This window comes from Pyrus communis, chromosome 6 (genome assembly GCF_963583255.1).
Source record: "Pyrus communis chromosome 6, drPyrComm1.1, whole genome shotgun sequence".
Classification (NCBI taxonomy): domain Eukaryota; kingdom Viridiplantae; phylum Streptophyta; class Magnoliopsida; order Rosales; family Rosaceae; genus Pyrus; species Pyrus communis.
The window spans coordinates 10,390,655-10,405,974 of record NC_084808.1 but is presented as its reverse complement, the minus strand read 5'-3'; the positions used below and the strand labels follow the sequence as shown (position 1 = coordinate 10,405,974).

At 37.8% G+C, this 15,320-nt stretch overlaps 3 protein-coding genes across 4 annotated transcripts; all 3 read left to right on the top strand.

The window, feature by feature from the left end:
• Window positions 1-1,931: 1,931 nt before the first annotated feature.
• On the top strand, window positions 1,932-8,287 carry LOC137737124 (VIN3-like protein 2). 2 transcript variants are annotated; one of them, XM_068476509.1, is made up of 5 exons: window positions 1,932-2,309; window positions 2,452-2,533; window positions 3,665-4,346; window positions 6,238-6,557; window positions 6,922-8,287. In XM_068476509.1, the coding sequence occupies exons 2-5, from the start codon at window positions 2,512-2,514 to the stop codon at window positions 8,115-8,117; spliced, it is 2,220 nt and encodes a 739-aa protein (XP_068332610.1). In that variant the 5' UTR covers window positions 1,932-2,309; window positions 2,452-2,511; the 3' UTR covers window positions 8,118-8,287. The 2 variants fall into 2 exon arrangements, with proteins under 2 accessions (XP_068332610.1, XP_068332611.1); XM_068476510.1 differs by having other exon boundaries at window positions 1,932-2,312.
• Window positions 8,288-9,370: 1,083 nt separating this feature from the next.
• On the top strand, window positions 9,371-13,399 carry LOC137737459 (pentatricopeptide repeat-containing protein At5g66520-like). Its single transcript, XM_068476942.1, has 2 exons — window positions 9,371-9,656; window positions 11,267-13,399. Exon 2 carries the CDS (start codon window positions 11,393-11,395, stop codon window positions 12,983-12,985), a length of 1,593 nt encoding a protein of 530 aa, XP_068333043.1. The 5' UTR covers window positions 9,371-9,656; window positions 11,267-11,392; the 3' UTR covers window positions 12,986-13,399.
• A 247-nt stretch (window positions 13,400-13,646) lies between these two features.
• Window positions 13,647-14,860, top strand: LOC137737460 (ribulose bisphosphate carboxylase small subunit, chloroplastic-like). Its single transcript, XM_068476943.1, has 3 exons — window positions 13,647-13,793; window positions 13,873-14,004; window positions 14,425-14,860. The coding sequence occupies exons 1-3, from the start codon at window positions 13,647-13,649 to the stop codon at window positions 14,686-14,688; spliced, it is 543 nt and encodes a 180-aa protein (XP_068333044.1). The 3' UTR covers window positions 14,689-14,860.
• Window positions 14,861-15,320: the final 460 nt, after the last annotated feature.

Genomic DNA, 15,320 nt, shown 5'->3' with positions numbered 1-15,320 from the left:
GCTTGGCATGATTTTACCAACGTTCAATCTATAAATTATTATTTTATTAGCGTGGCATGATTGTAAATATTTTTTCCACTCGATTGTGCACCTTTGTATTTATTTAAGCTTGACTTGGAGTGTTTTTACGACAATCGAGCTTCGAGATGTAACAGGCTTGCATATGCATAGAACAGGAAGCCTAACCATCTAGTTTATAATTTTAGTGAACTTGGGTTGGGGAAGAGATCCCCATCGGATCTCTCCCACCAAGTCATAGGGATCCGGAGATTTGGACCCTTGAAATTTGATCCAATGACTACAATTATTATAACTTTTAGAAATACCTCTTGTTTGTAGCCGTTGGATCAAATTTCAAGGGCCTGAATCTCTGGATCCCTAGTATTTGGTGGGAGAGATCCGGAGGGGATCTCTTCCCCTTGGGTTGAAGGTGGTAGACATCTAATGGAGGTTTATAATAGGGTGGTAGACATCCAATGGAGGTTTATAATAGGGTGGTGGACCTCTGGTGTAGGTTTATAATTTTGGTGAACTAGGGTGAACTTCCAGTGCAGATTTGATAATGTGCTAAGTATCCCAAGTCTAATGAAGTTAAATAAAAAGCTGAAAATACAAAACTTGTAGGGATGACAATTCTAACCGTTAAACCTGATAACTGTGGATAACTGTCCGAATGGATTGGATTTGGATATGAAAATTCGGGTATGGTATGGATATGGGGAAAAACTGTAAACTTTATTCGGTTATGGTTTTGGATATGGTTATAGGGGTCCCCAATCCATATCCGTTCCCGAATCCGACCTGAATATATTTTGTGTGTGTGTGTGTGTGTGTGTGTGTGTGTTTGATATATAATATAATTTTATTTAATTTACCGAACCCTCTCTATACTAATTCATTATGCATGCATCAAACTCTATACTATCTTTATTATGCACCAAACATCATGCATGGGGCATACCAACAACCTCATCAATTCAATACTATTATTTTATATATCAATTATCAAATGTTCCAAGTTTATCAGATTCATCTCTCTTCAAGAGTCTCACTGTCAAGAAATTAATTCATTGAATCAATTTGTTTTGTCTTCCTTTCGTATTTGCTTTTGTCATCTTTTTCTTTTTTATTGGACCAATTTATCATATTGGCTTATCATGAACAACTTCAAATATATTGTTATGTTTTTGGTAATTGGATGTTGCTATTTAATGATGGAATTAGTATATACTAAAATTTATAGCGCATCAATTGGATGAATATAATTTTTTTTAATTTTTTTTACGAAGATGGATATAACCGATAACTGATTGAAAATCTGTTACCCGGTGGATATGGTTATGGATAATCCCCGATGGTTAATTTGCGGTTATGGATATGGTTAATTTTCATGGTTATGGGGATGGATATAGTATTTCTGTCCCCAAACCGAACCGTTGCCATCCCTAAAAACTTGTAAATCTTGGTAATTAAATAAGAGATTGGCAAAATTAATTATTTTACCATTTTGGGAACAACTCAAGGGTATAGTAGATATTTGTGAAATATTATAAAATCTCGTCTTCAAAGAAATGACTCATCATCACGAAACAAGAAGTTTGCTTAGTTGAAACCCAAATTAGCAAACAAAAATAACCATAGTTGTGGTGTGGTGTAGTGGTTGATAACAAATTTCAGGCTTGTATTTTACATGACACGTCCTGATTTCAATTTCTGCCGTTGGTAAATCACATGATAATGGTCAAAAAAATGCTGAATTGCCTCTATGAGTCTTTGTGATCTCAAAGAATGGACTGCTGTGACTAGTCACCAATTAAACCCTTTTTTTTTTTTAAAAACATTGGTGAACAAAATGTCTCGATTAAACCTAATAATTGACTTCATCTTTAGACTTATATCTAATTATCTAAAAGAAAATAGAATTTCTTCATAAAGAAAAGGAAATGAAGCAAAGCAAAGTCATGCTTGAGGGAGTGATAGGTGAAAATGATGATGACATGCAGCCGCTTTTGCGCTTGTCGTAGCCTCAATTCATGGCCATCTCCTCTCTACTCTCTCTCTCTCTCTCTCTCTCTCTCTCTCTCTCATAAATTGGTTTGATACTCTTTTCTCCTTTCTCTCTCTCTCACTAAGCTCTGTCTCTCTCTAAGAAGAGGAGGAGGAGGAACCAGCAGCAGCAGATGAGTCTTCCTGGAATCTCCTTCCACTACATCTTCGGGTCCTGAAAGAAAAAAAGTAGAGAGAGAGAGAAAGAGAGGTGATGGATTCGTAGGCTGTGCGGCAGAATTTCAAGCGTCTTTTTCTGGGTGGTGGTTATTCTATTCCCTCTCATTCTCTCTCTTAATCATCTCCTTCCTTCTTTCCATTTTTGGGTTTTGTTTATTTTTCTTTTCTTTTACTATTTTTGTTCATATATGGTGTATCCTATTTCCTTTTTCTTCTGATTTGCAGCTTCACAAAAGTTGGGCTCTTTGGAGGTAATGTGGAGGCTCAACTGCTTCTTCAATAGCTATGGCCACGGATTCTTCTCACGGTACCTTTTTTGTTATTTTTAATCTCCATTTTTGCTTTTTATGCTCAAATTATATCTGGGTTTTGATTCATCATGGTCTGTGGATGTCTGGATTTGATATTTTGTTGATTGGGGAATCAAAGTTGAATCGTTTGCTGGATTTGGAATATGCATGTTGTATTCAGATTGCAGGATGGGTTTTTTATGTAAAAAAAAAATTATTTGGGAATTCATTGTTCTTTTTGTTTGTGATTTGAGCTTCTGGGTTTTGATGGGTATGGAATCTGTGGGTAAATATCGACGGTAATTGCTTCTGTTATATTATTTTGTATGATTAACTTTTGCTTAGTGCTTACTGTTTCCAGATTGATGTTTGATTTTTGATCATCTTCTGACTGATGATTTTCGGCATTTCAGAGTTAAATTGCAAAGGGTAGATTTCTGAGGTTGTTCAGCTACGTTTCGCTTTAATCTGATGAAATAATTCAGTGGGGTCCTTTTCTCTATATGTTATTGTTTCTTAGAGGAGAAGTGAGCTGGGATTTCCTTTTTTTCTGGGGTATGCTACCTTATCAAATACTCATGTGAAAGCTCTCAAGAAGATGCAGAGCCAGGGGCATTCCAAAGTCAACTGAATATTGTGTTTAGTTTAAGGATTCGTGTGGGCTTGATGCATCGTACCCAATTATGCGTGCCAGTCCCATCCAATTCTTATTCTATTTGGTGTAGTTGAGCTGTCTTTGTAATGAAAGTCAACTCTCTTTCTCTATTGATTTTGGTAGTGCTAGTAGTATGTTTTAGCTTACTACTGAGTTTATTCTGTGGCATAAATCAAAATTAGAACTGTGATTCTTAATGGGTCTCTGAAGTGGCAGGCAATGGAGATTTGTGCTACTGGTCAAATCATATCATGTTTCTTGTTCCTTAATGTGGAGAATTGAGACGTTAATCGTATGGATTATGGATTCAAATAGATGGTCCTAATTGTGAAAAGATGTAACTAAGGAATTTTGATAAATTTTCCCATCATCTCTCTTTAAATATCTGTCCCCTTCTCTTAGGAATTTTTCAGATATCTATGTTTTTTCTTTCATCTGTTCAACTATTCTACTTTCTATAAACTGATATACATCCCTTTCTCCTTGGCTTTAGGACTTGCACTTGATCATTCGAACAGCAGCAAGTTAAGTATGGATAAAAGGAGAGAGCTTGTCTATGAAGTATCAAAGTGGCCACGTGGTGCCTCTGAAGTGTTACTGTCATGGAGCCGTCAGGAGATTTTACAGATCCTATGTGCAGAAATGGGAAAAGAAAGGAAATATACTGGCTTGACAAAAGTGAAAATAATAGAGCACCTTCTGAAAGTTGTGTCTGAAAAGAAAGCAGGGGGAGGTGAGGATGCAACAGACCTTAAACCACAGTCATCTAATGCCACTGGCCAAAGAACCACTAAAAGGCAGAGGAAAACGGAGAATCCATCTCGGCTACATGTTCCGGAGAATCGTATTTCTAAAAACAGTAGTGGGAGTGACCTAGCCAATAATAATACATTTTGCAAAAACTCAGCTTGCAGAGCTACCTTAAATCCGGAAGACGCATTTTGCAAAAGATGTTCGTGTTGCATCTGTTACAAGTTTGATGACAACAAGGACCCGAGCCTTTGGTTAGTTTGCAGCTCTGAGCCGCCGTTCGAGGGTAATTCATGTGGCATGTCATGCCACCTTGAGTGTGCTTTAAAGCGTGAAAGTTCTGGTATTGGAAAAGAGAGAGGACGTAGGGGACTTGATGGGAGCTTTTGTTGTATATCTTGTGGCAAAGTGAATGATCTGCTCGGGTAAACTTTCCTACCTGTTAACTATTTTTTATATCATTTTTCTTTCATAATTTTTAGATTTTTATAGACAAATGTTTATAGTTGTGATGAATTTCACATTTCTATTTAAAGTTTATCCTAAGTCCTCCACTAAGGAAATAAAAATTTTGCAACATGTTAAGTTATTGGTGGGGAATTTTAATTCATTGCGGTATCTTAGAAATACTGATTAGTTATATTGTACATTGGCCTTATTTTTGCTATAGTGGTTCTACGAGTGTAACATAATTTACACGACCATTCACACTTGGAAGGAAATATTTTGTTTATTATTGTGTAATATCAGCGATATCACTATCTTGTACTAATTTATCGAATATTGCTCTAAGAACTTCCTCCCTTCTTTAAAGACTGATGTAGGATTTTAAGCATGAAATATGTCCTTTAACAATTTATGAGTTTTTTTACAATTGTTTACGGTGCAGCATTGAGTTTATCTGATATGACCATTTACTATTTTGAGTTATTCTTGCTTTTAAGGGGGCGCATGAACTCTTTTAAAAGTGGGCTTTTTTTCATCTCATCTAATGCTTTGGCAGATAGATCTAATAAAAATCAGTCTCCCTCTTTTTGGTCCTTCCATTGCAAAGAATCACCTAAACAACAAATGGTGGGATGGATTTTCCTGGGGTGCATTTGCCTCTCCTCCAAAGCTCTACTAAACTTTCTTCAGAGTATATGAAGCGTGCTAAATATCGTAGTATATCAATGTGTTGAAAATCATAATCCTAACGCCTTATACAGAAGCTTTCTGCATGCCCTCAGTTTAATGTCAAGGATTAACCATTTCTGGTGAAACTTGTAAATTGTTGTGAAACTTTCCTTACACCTACGAATCATCGAGTTGACGAGTTATGTTGACTTGTCTTTAGATTCTATGAACACAGATTTGGAGTGGGTAGTGTGGTGGCAGTACCCTGTTTGTTGGGTCAATAACCTTCACTTGAAACTGCTACAGTTCTGGTTTCATGACATGGTAACTTGCAGACCTTGATTGTATTATAAAAAAAGAGAATGTTTGGTGCTTTTGAAAATGTGGTTTGGAGATCTTTGCTGCTAAAGCCACATGGTAGATGCAAATACATATATATCGAAGGGCAAGCATGTAAATGTATAATTCACACGAACATGCAGGTGTTTGTGTGTTGTTTCAATTGCCTGAAAGCTAGGAGTTCTGTCTAGTGCTTTTGAAAATGTGGTTTTGGAGATCTTTGCTGCTAAAGTCACACGGTAGATACATATACATATACATACATATACATATATATACATATACATACATATACATACATATACATATACATATACATATACATATACATATACATATACATATACATACATACACACACACACACACACTCACACACACACACACATATATATATATATTGAAAGGCAAGCATGTAAATGTATATATGGTAAAAATGGGTGTGTGGATGGCACCGCCCTATTTCTATTGCCTGAAGGTTCGGAGTTCTGTCCTCATCGGTTTTGTGTAGAGTTGATACTGTTTCTATTTGTCAAAAACTTGCTCTCTCTCTCTCTCTCTCTCTCTCTCTCTCTCTCTCTCTCTCTCTCTCTCTCACTCTTCGTGGTAAATAAAGTGAGTTAGATTGTGATTGTTTGTTGACAAGTGACGCAATTGAAGACATCATGAATGGTTCACTAATACATTTCTTTCATGTTTTTTAATGCAATTAAATGGTTCTTAGTTCTTTTCTGAGTGAACGTTTATGATGAAATACTTCAAGCACATAATTAATACTAATTTTTTGTACTGGTTACCTTAGATGTTACTTTTTCCTCATATACAGCAATCTGATTGGCCTATGTTCTTACATGTATTTAGATCCTGGCGGAAACAGCTAGTAATAGCAAAGGATACCAGACGGGTAGACATACTGTGCTATCGTATTTCCTTGAGTCATAAGCTTCTCAAGGGGACTGCAAAGTATCAAAAGCTTCATGAGATTGTGGATGAGGCTATGAAGAAGCTTCAAGATGAAGTGGGTCCGCTAACTGGCTTACCATTAAAGATGGGTCGGGGTATTGTTAACAGGCTTTCTTCTGGACCAGAGATTCAGAAACTTTGTGCATTTGCTGTGGAGTCAATGGATTCGGTGCTTCAGAAAGCAACATTGCCTCCATTGGCCAAGCCTAATGTACAAGGTAATCTATTTACCAGTAACTGTCACACCCTAACCACAATCACTGGCTTTACATGCACACGAAAACTCTGTAAATAGCTGCAATTTTCGCGCCATAACCACAATCATTGAATTTACTTGCATTCGACAAATTTTCTAATGATAATGTATATACAATGATGTAGTTGCGATAATCTCTTCATTCATTTGATTCTGAGTTTCTGGTTTTTTTTTCTTTCCTCACCACTTCCTAATCGAATCACAGAATAACATCGAGGTTATTGGAGAATGGAGATAATGCATTTTTTCTAGTATTTGGCTTATTCAGAGAGTGCAATAAGGAATTTAATGGATGTTTTCTGCTGTACATCTTTTAAACATTTCAGATCCAAGTTTTATTGCTCCAGACATGGTTAGATTTGAGGATGTCCATGCTACATCGCTCACTGTGGTTTTGAGTTCTGAATATCCTCCCTCAGAAATTTTAGTTGGTTACAAATTATGGCACCGGAAGGCTGATGATATGAATTATCCAACAGAACCAACTGCTACACTGTTGTTTGCACCAAAGACGAGATTTGTTGTCACTGGACTAACTCCAGCTACAGAGTACTGTTTCAAAGTGACTTCGTTCAATGATTCAAGACATTTGGGCATGTGTGAAGTATGGTCCTCCACAAGTACTGCTGGAGATGAAGTCCCTAATTGTTCAGTAACACAGAGAAGTCAAAGCCCAGTTACCAACTATAGTAGCCTTTCTAATCCTTCTTCAGTGGAAGATGAAACTAATAATATTACCGCTTATGGTGATCAAGCTGATAACCGAGCAGACAATTATATTACTTTCTGCAAGGACACTGATAATACCGTCTTTGCTGATTTATCAAATGATGTTGTCAATGCCAACAGCATGGATAGAGGACCTGCAGCAGATGTTATTTCGATGCTGGATGAGGAACACACCAATGGGATGGTTGGCTCCATATCTAAATCCGATGTCATTGAACTCGAGCGCAAGCAATCACCAGATTGCCAAATCGTTGAAGACATAAGCACTGATAATGGGTCAAATTCCCCTGCTCGAACTGGAATGGAATGTGTCCCATTTGTTGGTAGCTCAGAGGCTGGCTTACCCATCACTCCTTGCAAAATCGACATACTTAAAGATGGGCTAGGAAGGAATGTAAGATCAAATTCCAGTAGCAAGGATTTAAAAATTGGTACTGGGAAAGGAGAGGAACCCCAAGATGGCAGCACATCAAAAAAGAGAAGTGCGGAAAGGAAAGGCGAGGAGTGTGTGACAAACAATGATTCAGATAGGGATTTTGAGTATTACGTGAAGATTATCAGATGGTTAGAGTGCGAGGGGCATATTGAGCAGAACTTCCGGCAGAAATTCCTGACCTGGTACAGCTTGAGAGCTACCCCTCAGGAGGTAAGGATTGTGAAAGTGTTTGTAGATACCTTTATCGAAGATCCTGCATCGCTTGCAGGGCAACTTGTTGACACCTTCTCAGAAAGTATTTCAAGCAAGAAATCGTGTGTTGTGCCAAACGGGTTCTGCATGAAGCTTTGGCACTAAGTTTCTTAAGAGTTGGGAACTCAAGGGTATCTGCAAGCAGTAATACTTGTGGATCTCCTCTGCCCCTATTATTTGTTATTTATGTCGTATCACAATTCTAGTACCATTTTATGATGTAAAATTTGAAAATTCATCAATTCTAGATCAATGTGCACGTGTTTTTTCGGTGATGGTCATATTGTCAAGTGGTGTTACTAACTTATGTGATGTTTGAGTGACAGATTTTTTCTATTATTTTAGGGTCTCCTCGGAGAAAAGCTTTAGTCAGATTTCCTAACCATACCCCATATCCACTTGAAGCCAAGTGACATGGTACTCAAATGTCTTTGGCTTGTGTAGGTTTACGAATTTCTCATGCTTAAGTTAGAATTTTAACCTAAATTAAGACTTTTTGGGACTTGCTTGTGTACTTTTTTGGGGTCTTTATAGTAGTGAAAGCTCATTTCCGTAGTTCGACATCTCACGTTCTTCGGGTAACCGTGCATGTTGTGTGACATGCATATAGGCACGTTATTTATTATGGACATTTCATTCATATTATTATTACTTCGGTTACATAGTTATTTCATATTTTTTTTTTCAGCAAAAATTTACGTGGCAAGTAAATGAGGATGTGGCATCATCTTATTAAATGACTTAATGAACAAGTGATCAGCCCTAATTTTTCTTGTCTCTTAGACCACGATAATAACTTGCAAATAAAGACAGCATGATGATCGTATTCTAAACTCATTATATATACAAAAAAAAAAAGTTAAAATATAATCGTGAAATTGTAATATATTTGAGACGACACTACCACAATGAATCTACCTTTTGCAAGTCTCTCACACTTTTCGAATACATTAATAGATTTTCTCCAAGAAAAATACAAATATATAAATTTCAAACTCGCCATTGGCAAAAACTATTAGCAACAATTAAAAAACGGGGTTCAATTATGTTGTGCGGAAACTGCCAGTGTGAAACCATTTTTTTAGGAACATGATTGTATTCAAATCCTCTTTGTGATAATCTCACAGATCAGTTCATCAGTCATCATGCGGTCAAAAATTATTTAAAATTTTTTTTATTTAAAATTAAATACAAACATTACTTAGCAAAAATTGACTGCGTAATATACAATGAACGACTAAGATGAATAGAAGATATGGAAAGGATCATTATCCAATTTTTTACACCTGTTCCTTCTCTTGACGGTGTCAGGTTTATATTAAGTTTTATAATAAAAATACAGAAAAATCCATCAACCACCACGCCTCTGCACCCACCCAACCCAGTGAGCCGCCCACCACCTAGTGGCCGGCAAACCCTCCCTCCTCGACTCCGGCGAAAGCTCATCCTTTTAACCTTCTGCCTCTTCCTCTCACCTTTTCTTATCTACCCAGCGAAAGCAAACCCAACACAAACCCACAACATCTCCATGGCAAAGTTGAGAAAACCGAATTGATTTGTGCCGCCGCCGCCACCGCTTCCTTCAGAGACGATATCTCTCGCCAACAGAAGCTCAGATTCCCTAATTCCTGTGGTATCAATCAGGTATGGGTTTTGAAGAAATTTCGTTTTACTCAAAAGTAGACATACACAATAGGACCTTTTTTATATTTATTTTTGTTGAGTGGGTTTTTGAGGAATTTTACTGAGTATTCAGACCCGAAGGAAAAGTCGTAATTTTGATGAAAACATTTGATTCCGATCGGGTTAGAGATATCTGGTTATTTGTTAGGTTTTTTGTTCAATGGGGTTTACAAGAACTGACTGAAAAGAAGGAACTGATTATGGCATTCATAGGACTTTCTCATTCACTTGAAACCCCAGTAAGTATATGTTCTAATACTTTTCGTTCAGTTTGTTTAAATGCTTCTGGGTTTAGGGGCGAGTATTGTTATTGGCACACCAATAACATAATCATTCGCTACTCCATGTATAAATTCTCCCCTATAAAAAAGTACGAGGAGTGAGGAATGACATTTTTGAAGCACTAACAAGGTTCTAAAAGACGTTATGCGCCAATTGGGCGGCGGGCTAGGGCCTAACGTCTAGGCGTCTAGGCGTCTAGGCGGCTAGGCGGATTTAAGTAAATATATTATATTTCGTATAAATAAGTATCTACTTATACTTAAAGTACATGTAATTTCATCATAAATTACAAAATAAAATGACATATATATTATGAAATATTTAAACATAATGAAAACATGGGGAATGAGGATATAATGTGTGTTCATTTAAGCATGCAACAAGTCTCTTACAATTTTTTGAAAAAGATAAAATGCAAAATGAAAGTTATCTATTTTTTTATCTAAGTGAGTTGCGACCTAGGCAGGTGTCTAGGCTGGTCTGGGCGGGCTGGACAGGCTAGGCGGGTGACTAGATGGTCTAGGTGGGCTCCTCAATAGGTCTAGACATCCTTTCTTAATTTTCAAATGCCTAGGCATTAATCGGGGTGGAGGCCAGCCGTTAGCCGCCTAGCGCCTAGGCGGAGATTTTTAGAACAGGAAGCACCAATAACAGCTCCATATAGGGTTTAACATAACAAGACAAATAATGTTAAAAGAATGGGAAGGAAACATAGTGTTGGTGAATGGTGAGGTATGAGGATCAGAAGATGGTATGATGTTTATGATGTTTAGAGAAAAAGATAAGATTAAGAAGGAAAAATAGAGTTGGCGAGGATCAAAAGATTTTATGGTCACTTGTCAAACATCAGATTAATTTTTGCAATGGAAATATAATATTCAATACTTTTTTGTGGTAAATGGCAGGCCGAAGCCAAACAAAAACTAACACACTACATCCCAAACATGAGCTTTTCCCCTCTTGTCATCATCCAAAATACAAGAAGGATCAACTCTGTGCTTCCTCTTAAACTTTGAACATTAATATTCAATATTTTTAAGTGTTGTATAACAGATGAAACATACTTACATTCACTAAAACTAGTAGTCAGATAATTATTTATAACAACACATAATACTTTGGCCACAATAAGGGGTCAAAATTCTTTCCAACGCCTGGCTTTATTTTTGACACATTAATTACCCCATCCATTCTCTCTCTCGCTCTCTCTTTTTTTTTTTGTGCCTTTCTTTTGAGCTCAAGATCTATTTATTACTTTGTGGTATACTCAGTATTTGTTTTGTCGACAGTGGCGGATCTTGGATATGATGATGTTTGAGTGTCACACAAATAAGCACTTTCCCACAAAGTCTGATAAATAAAAAAGGGGCTTAAAATGGGAGCTGCTGCTTTGTCAGCTTCAAAGTGTGCTCCAGATGGGCAGCAAAGTCGTTTTAAAACCAGTAACTTGTCCTCCATATCTTCTCCTACTACAAAGATGTTCAAGCTTGGACGAACTTAAGAAAATCCATGCCCATGCAGTCACTACTGGTCTTGCTCGTTTTGCCTACACTGCCAGCAAGCTCTTAGCCTTCTCTGCATTATCAGAACATGGTAATATGCACTATGCTGAGACACTGTTACACCAAATTCCAAGACCCAATGTATTTGATTACAATTCCATGATAATGGGTTTCTTGAAGAGCTCAGAATCTGAAAAGGGTCTCTCCATTTACACCAGAATGAGAAGGATAGGCACAGAGCCAAACGCTCGTACTTTCACCTTTGTAGTTAAAGCATGTCTTGATATATCTTTGCTTGGTCAGGTACATGGTCAAATAACGAAGTTTGGGCATGGGTGTGATGTTTATGTTATTAGCTCACTTATTAGGGCCTCATGTCGATGTGAAGCTGTGGAATTTGCTCGTAGAGTGTTTGAGGAAAGTTTGGATAAGAATGTGGTTTGTTGGACTAGTCTTATTAGTGGATATTGTAGTAATGGGCTGGTTCATGAAGCTCGTAATCTGTTTGATGCAATGCCGGATATAAATGATGTTTCTTATAGTGCAATGGTTTCTGGGTATGTTGGGAATGCTTGTTTCAATGAAGCAATTGATCTGTTTCGTCAATTGAAAAGCCATACACAAGTGAGGCTCAATGAGTCTCTTTTGGTTAGCACTCTTAATGCTTGTGCGTCTGTGGGTGCCTTTGAAGAAGGGAAGTGGATTCATTCGTTTTTGGAAGAAAATGGTTTTGAGTATGGACTTGAGCTTGGTACTGCACTAGTAGATTTTTATGCAAAATGTGGATGTATTAAAGACGCACAAGACGTGTTTAGCAAGATGCCTCGTAAAGATGTAACTACTTGGAGTGCTATGATCATGGGATTTGCCATCAATGGTGAGAATGATATGGGGCTTGAGCTTTTTGCAGAAATGGAAAAGAAAGGACCTAAACCAAATGCAGTGACATTTGTTGGAGTACTCACTGCATGTAATCACAAAATTCTGGTAAATGAAGCATGGCGGTTGATAGGACGCATGAGTAAAGTTTATGGCATTGCTCTGGGGATTGAGCACTACGGCTGCATGGTTGATCTCTTGGCCCGTGCTGGGAAACTGAATGAAGCAGAGATATTGATAAGAAGTATGGCAATGAAAGCGGACGGTGCTATTTGGGGGTCTTTGTTTAATGGATGTCTGATACATGACCATGTTGACTTAGGGGCGAGGGTGGGGAAGCTTTTGATTGAATTAGAGCCTCAACATAGTGGTAGGTATGTTCTTCTGGCCAACATGTATGCCAAAATGGGCAACTGGGAGGATGTGACGAGGCTAAGGAAAATGATGAGAGATAGAGAAGTAGGTACAATTTCAGCTTGGAGCTTCATTGAGACTGATGGTATTGTCCATAAATTCATAGCAGACGATAAGTCTCATTCCCATTCGAGAAAGATAAACACAAGTTTAAACCAACTCAGCAGGGCACTTGAAAGTTTTTCCATTGCTAGTGACGCATCCTTACTTTAAAGAAACCATTATCTTGGAAATGGAAGGACCAATCCGCAGGCAAGTCGATCCTGTCTTTTCAAAGCTCAGAGACCTGCCTCCTTTGGTGTGTCTCTAAGTTTTTCTTCTTGGAACAATTCAAAGTTACTTAGCGAGGAAATTCAATTTGAAAACATCGTCCGTAATGGTAGATTACGGAATGATATTGTCCATCACATTCTCTATTGGATCACCATGCCTTGGCTGTTTTGTAGATTTCAACTTGCGTTCGCAGCAAACAAGGGTTGTTGAAATTCCTGTGTTCCCATTCACCTATTTTAAAGTTTTCTCCACATCCATTGAATGAAGGGCAGTTGCAGAAACGAGTCATACATCTTCCTAATATTTAATTCCCACGGTTCCTCTGATGCCTGCAAAACTGGCTGTGAGAGACTTTGTCACCATGCCAAGTGGATTTTGATTGGTCGTGAGATGGTGGAAAAAGCAGGATGCTGATGTGGCTTATAAAACTCTTAAAACATCTTGTACCCACCGTTTTTCAATACCACTCTCACTCTCACTCTCTCTCTCTCTCTCTCTCTCTCTCTCTCTCTCTCAACAAACCCTGCATCATCAGCCTTGCAAGCCACCAAAACTGCATCTTTTTGTTCTTCTCTCCTACCGTTGGACATCAAGTTCGAAGATGTCTGCTGCGATCTTTATTGCTCCGGTTTGTGCATCCGGTTATGCTGGCTTGAAAGCCAACCCTCGGAAGCTTTTTCCGGTGAATGATTCTATTGGATGGGCCAAGAAAACGGTCTCCAATGGATCAAGAACTCTCTGCATGAAGGTAAGGGAATCTAACAAGTTACATCCCAACTCCCAAGTACCCAAGATTCTCATCCTCGGTTTGGTTCTTAATTTTACAGGTGTGGAATCCAATCAACAACAAGAAGTTCGAGACCCTCTCGTACCTACCACCACTCTCTGATGATTCTATTGCCAAGGAGATTGACTACATGCTCAAGAAGGGATGGATCCCTTGCCTCGAATTCGATGAGGTTAGTTGATTTACTAAGTTTAGATGCTCTTCTTTGTTCTTAACAAACAAATAAATCGGATTTTAACTTCTCTTCTGTGCATTAAACTATGTACTATAACTTGCATCTCTACCTCCATGGCGTATGATTTTAGTACAACATGTTATTTGACAAAATTTAGTAATTCAATAGTTTTATCGGGTTGCTGTGTAATATGAATGACACTAACACCAGATTGGACTATTTAATCCAATCCAGCATCATATCCGACGCGCTAAATATGCGCTGTATTTCGACTAATATGATCAGTCATGTTTGAACTATACATTTGATTAGCAAGGTTAACTTCTCCATGATAATCCTGGGTAGATCGCTAATTAAGCAATAAACTTTGGGGGTTTATCTCATAACATTAACATTTGATTTTTGCAAATATGGAAGGTTGGGTATGTTTACAGGGAGAATAGCCAGATGCCAGGGTATTATGATGGGAGATACTGGACATTGTGGAAGCTGCCCATGTTTGGTTGTACTGATCCGTCGCTAGTTCTCAATGAAATCCAGCAGTGCAAAACAGAATACCCGAATGCTTATATTCGCTGCATGGCATTCGACAACGTCAACCAGGGTCAGTGCATGGCCTTTATCATTCAGAAGCCAACAGCTACTGCCGCCGCCGCCACCACCACCACCGCCGACGCTTAATGGCAAGATTCGTCTATAGAAGTTTGGAGAAAATCGACTTTTCATCTTCACATCGTTGGTGTTTTCCTCTGTAATTTCTGTGGTATGTATGCATAAGGAAGGTTATGGTTTATGCTGCTCCCTGTTTTGGGAAGATAATTAGTAACTGAGTTAAAATAAACACCTTTTCTTATCTGGTTTGTATGTACTCTACATCAGCAGCCCATGGTTTTGAATGAAGATCCTCTCTGGATCCTCTTTGTGAGTTAAAATAAACAGCTTTTCTTATCTGGTTTGTATGTAATCTACATCAGCAGCCCATGGTTTTGAATGAAGATTATCTTTGGATCCTCTTTGTGAGGATCTTAAGGATCTTTAAATCATATTCGTTCATCGTACATCGTGCGGTTAAAAATCATTTTAAATACTTTTATTTAAAATTAAATATGAATACTACTTGAAGATAATTGACCGCACGATGTATTAAGAACATACAAGATTTGAGGATTTTCAAGATCTTTTATTTAAAATTAAATATGAATAGTACGTGAAGATAATTGATCGCATGATGTACGATGAATATACACGATTTGTGGATTTTCAAGATTCTCACAAAGAAGGTTTGGAGAGGATCCTCATTTCATGGTTTTTAG

What these genes read in the sequence shown, in the direction of transcription:
- LOC137737124 (XM_068476509.1), top strand. Translation starts at nt 2,512, where the DNA reads ATGGCCACGGATTCTTCTCACG. An exon ending in GGCCACGGATTCTTCTCACG is followed by an intron (nt 2,534 to 3,664) that starts GTACCTTTTTTG and finishes CCTTGGCTTTAG; the next exon opens with GACTTGCACTTGATCATTCG. An exon ending in GGCCAAGCCTAATGTACAAG is followed by an intron (nt 6,558 to 6,921) that starts GTAATCTATTTA and finishes TAAACATTTCAG; the next exon opens with ATCCAAGTTTTATTGCTCCA.
- LOC137737459 (XM_068476942.1), top strand. Translation starts at nt 11,393, where the DNA reads ATGGGCAGCAAAGTCGTTTTAAAACCAGTAACTTGTCCTCCATATCTT.
- LOC137737460 (XM_068476943.1), top strand. Translation starts at nt 13,647, where the DNA reads ATGTCTGCTGCGATCTTTATTGCTCCGGTTTGTGCATCCGGTTATGCT. An exon ending in CAAGAACTCTCTGCATGAAG is followed by an intron (nt 13,794 to 13,872) that starts GTAAGGGAATCT and finishes TTAATTTTACAG; the next exon opens with GTGTGGAATCCAATCAACAA. An exon ending in CTTGCCTCGAATTCGATGAG is followed by an intron (nt 14,005 to 14,424) that starts GTTAGTTGATTT and finishes CAAATATGGAAG; the next exon opens with GTTGGGTATGTTTACAGGGA.